Genomic DNA, 4,256 nt, shown 5'->3' on the forward strand with positions numbered 1-4,256 from the left:
AGACATTTATTACTCACTAGAAAACATCAGAATAAGTCCCTTATTATCTCTCAAGAATGATGCTCTCATGCACTCACTATTGCAGATGAGAGAGGGGGAGAAAAATATGTCACAGAGAGAAAATCTTTTCAAAAAAATCCTGCCACTACTGTTAGCTTTGTCTCTAAAATACATCACTTTTGCAGGGAATTTCATACATAGAATGAAATATATTAAGAGATCTGTAAGTCACTTATTAACTACACTTTTCATATTTTAAATCAATATATAAGAAACCCACTTATCACATGTTTGATTTGAATGAAGATAAGAAAAGAAAGATCTATACAGTCAGCAGAATAACTCATCTATTTCTTTATACAGTATATATACTGTTAATTGATTAGTAATCATTACTATATAACAAAGATAATTTCTAATTCAGTAATCTTGAGAGCATAGAGACTATACTCTTAAAGAAAAGAGTATTATCATACTCTCAGCCATGTCAAGATCTCATTGCAGTTTCACATAGCTCATTACTTCTATACAGATGATTTCATCTCATCTAAACTGATTTTCAATCACTCTATAATATTATTCAGATATATCATAGAAAGATCTGATTAATGAATATAAGAATTCTGCTTTTATATAAGATTAGTAGATTACTCTTTCTTAACAATGAGACACTGCTGAGGTATCACTCTGACTATTCTCACTCATGAAATGAGAGAAGAGTATTCACTCATTATCTATATAGAATAGCTAGATGCTGACTTCTCATCAAAGAAGTCAGTGATTTGTCTTTTACTTCTACTGAAATATATACAAGAGTTACTGCATGTCTCATATAATCTTCTTAGTATACTAAGTATCATATCTGTGATATTCTCACAATAACTCTGTAGCCTACAAGCTCACTATTCAAGCAAGATAGTCAAGCTCACTTATACAGCTTTTCAAAACAACTACTTCTACATGATGCTGCTGACTAGCCACTGCTTCGGTTCCGCCACGTTACAATACAGATCACATATTTATCTTGTATACTGAATTACTATTATATCAAGTATAAAGTGATAGAAGTTCTAGATAGTTATAACTATTATCTTAATATATTATCAGAAATTCATAATGTCTTTCATACAAGCTTACTCTGTCATACTGTCACTGACTTATTCTCTTCTCAACTGACTTCTGACTAACAGCTGCCAGATATCATAGAAGAAGATAATAAGCTTAAGTGAGAAATTAAGAATATTCTCAATAAGAGACTCTGTGACTGCAGCTGATAATATCTTGTGAAATAAGTCAGATATGATTACTTAATCTGAACTCTGAGTTCTGTATTATCTGAAACAGTGACTCTTAACTGATGAGAACTACTTTTGAAAAGAAGGAATTAATGTAACAGGCTGTGTCTGATCAATTATATAGACTATTCTGTTACACTTCACAGATTTCAACTGTTTTATTCTTGAATATGTATGCTACACTCTGATTCTCAGTCATTCTTGATCATCAATTCTCAGTTACTATAAATATGTATAGATTCTTTCCCTCTGAAGCTTCACTATATATGTCACTATATACATGTATAAATATTCACTTCAATTGCAGATTCTTGTACTTCCTCTTTCTTTTTCTTCTTTAATGTTTTTCTCTTTGTTATATAAGATCTATCAATATTATACCAATCTATTCAGCGTAGACCTCTTATAAATATTGTTAATTTGCATGTATATCAGCTATCTATTATTATTATAATTTTATCATTACTCAGAGCTACTGTAGTACTATATCTATACTTATATTTAAGAGTTCTCTTATATTATTAATAGATATAGCTATATTATTCATCAGATGTATAATATCTGCAGAATCAAAAGAAGTGTAATTATATAAATATTTTATATATTTAAAGTATCAGAACTCTTGAGTCTTTCACTGATATTCTCTTTATAAGATCTTTATTACAGAGTCAGAATAACTGATAAGTAAGCTTCTACTTAAAGACTTAGTATCTACTTAACTAATTATTCATTTCTCTATTTCTTGTATATTATTATACATTTAAATATCTTCTTAATAAATAATTATTTCTAATGAAAAGATAATGAATATTTTCCAAGTATAAAAAATTTACACTGAATAGATCAGTATTAAAATATAGATCTTATATAATAAAAGTAAAAAGTATTAGAGAAGAAAAATAAAAGAGAAAGTATGAAAATTAATAATTAGAGCAAATATTTATACATATACAAAATAAAGCTTTAAAGTAGAAGAATAGAAACTCTGTGAGTTCTTCAGTTGAGAATCAGTGACTGAGAATCATAACTTTCAGCAGAAATCTATAAAGTGTAATAAAATAGTCTTATAATCAGACACAGTCACACAGCTTATTATAAAAATAAATGTAGTAAAAGAATTCTTCTATTCAGAGTGAACACATTCAATACTTACACAGGTGTTTTTAAACAAAAGTAAAAAAAATAAAAATAATGTAATTCTTTGTAAAAACGTGCTATCCGGGCTATAACCTGTGGAATGGTTAATCTGTTGTATTCGTGTGAGAAGAGCTAGCTATATATATATTACATATGAGATCACGTGTAGGCGGAGCGGTCGCTATGGCAACGCCACTGGGGCGGACGCTACACATATAACTTCTCACAAGCTTTACACCTTCCACAATAAATACGACATAAAACCGCCTGTTACTCCGATATTCTGATCAAATGCTTCATTATGCAACGGCCGGCCACCCAAATTACAAAGAGTAAAATCCCACAAAGTACTATAGTTGGGCAGAGGACTACAAGGTGGCAGAACAGACGAGATCACAGAGCAGAGAGAGAAAGGACGGCGTTTACAGTACACAGCCAAAGAAACTTGTGGAATTCTAGTGAAGGATGCTGGCGCTGTGTGAGCTGTTTTTGGTAGGTTCCCCAACACAAAGGAAAAAATATAAACCGCAGCCCGAAAGCCCTATGATGAAACTTTGGCATTCGCCCTCTTGGCGCAGGGCCTCCTTGGATATTTCCAACGAGCATCCCGCTTTTTGGCCCGCGATCGAAAGCGTGGCATCGTTTCGTGAATACGATGAAAAGGAGCGATCACATGACTCCGCTAGCCAAGAGAAGCATGTATCCAATATCTGCCCAGGCACGCAGGCATGATGTGGGATGTGGCCCCCACCTGGCTGCGATTGGACTGGTGTGAATGGGCGAAAACTTTTTATCATTACTGGTGGTGCGCAGCGTCATAATAGGCTATCATCGGATGTGCTGCCCCGCAGTCTAACAACCAGCTTATGAGTTTACGGAAAGATATTCTGGATTTAGTTGACATAACACATGTAGAATAATCCAAATGATAATAATTAAGTCTTGTCTTAACCACCTATGTTGATGCACGCTATTTCTGCCTCCTTGGTCGCTTCAATGCCTGCTGCGTCTGTTGGGTGAAGGAAGTATTGGGTGTAACTTCTGCTGAGCCTACAAAGCTAGCTTGACTTGGTTGGCTGTCATCCTCATCTAAAAATGACGGGGCGTTTGATCGAGAGAGTCCAAGTCCTGGCTGTGAAAGGTCAAAACTTACTCCACGAGGGATCTCATCAATGGCAGACCGGATCCTTTTCAGGTGGTCTGGCATCCATATATCATAAACATTCTTAGTAAACGTGTATGCACTCCACTTATCCTTTCCCTCCTCGCTGGTAAAGTCAAATGTTTTGATTGGGTGACGGTAGAAAGATGTCTTGTCCCCTTCGATGACTGCATAGTGGCCGTACATTCTCACTGTCCTGTGGTCGTGCGAGATCGAGAACGCCAAGATCTCGCGATTGGCCTCCTCTTCGCGTCCCACAAGTTTAAACAGCTCAACGACGCCCCTCACAGAGAGGGTCATGCTGTGTGCGTTCTGTCGATCAGCGATGTCGAGGGCGGCGGTACCCTTGACCTCGCTGGTCAGGAAAGGAAAGTACATATAGAAGGTGGCTAGGAAGTAAGAGCTGTAGGTATCCGGGTCATAGCCGAGGAAAGGCTCGAACGTCTTTAGTTGGTCTTCTGTGAACGCAGAACGGCCGAACCCGACCGCATAATCGGGCTGAGGACGTGGTCCACAGAAAGCAATGGAGGAGCTCCACTGTTCATTGACGCTTTCAACCAAGTGTTTAAGGGTCTTGGCTCCGTCAACTGCGAGAGATTCTGCCGAAGGCACAATTACTCGAGATATATCCTGGATAACTCTTGACTCATTCTTCCTGTAGC

General features: G+C 36.3%; 1 protein-coding gene across 3 annotated transcripts in view; it reads right to left on the bottom strand.

Moving 5' to 3' along the window:
- Positions 1–2,369: 2,369 nt before the first annotated feature.
- BDCG_08734 overlaps positions 2,370–4,256 on the bottom strand; it is a gene marked incomplete at both ends in the record, with an annotated part of 2,724 nt that continues 837 nt past the window's right edge. The window contains 2 exons of one of the 3 annotated variants that reach the window (XM_045424522.1): positions 2,370–3,490; positions 3,586–4,224. In XM_045424522.1, coding sequence (XP_045282664.1) covers positions 3,380–3,490; positions 3,586–4,224 — 750 coding nt within the window. Of the gene's footprint in view, positions 4,225–4,256 lie in introns of all 3 variants that reach the window. The other 2 variants (XM_045424520.1, XM_045424521.1) reach the window with 2 other exon arrangements.

This window comes from Blastomyces dermatitidis, assembly GCF_000003525.1.
Source record: "Blastomyces dermatitidis ER-3 genomic scaffold supercont1.12, whole genome shotgun sequence".
Classification (NCBI taxonomy): domain Eukaryota; kingdom Fungi; phylum Ascomycota; class Eurotiomycetes; order Onygenales; family Ajellomycetaceae; genus Blastomyces; species Blastomyces dermatitidis.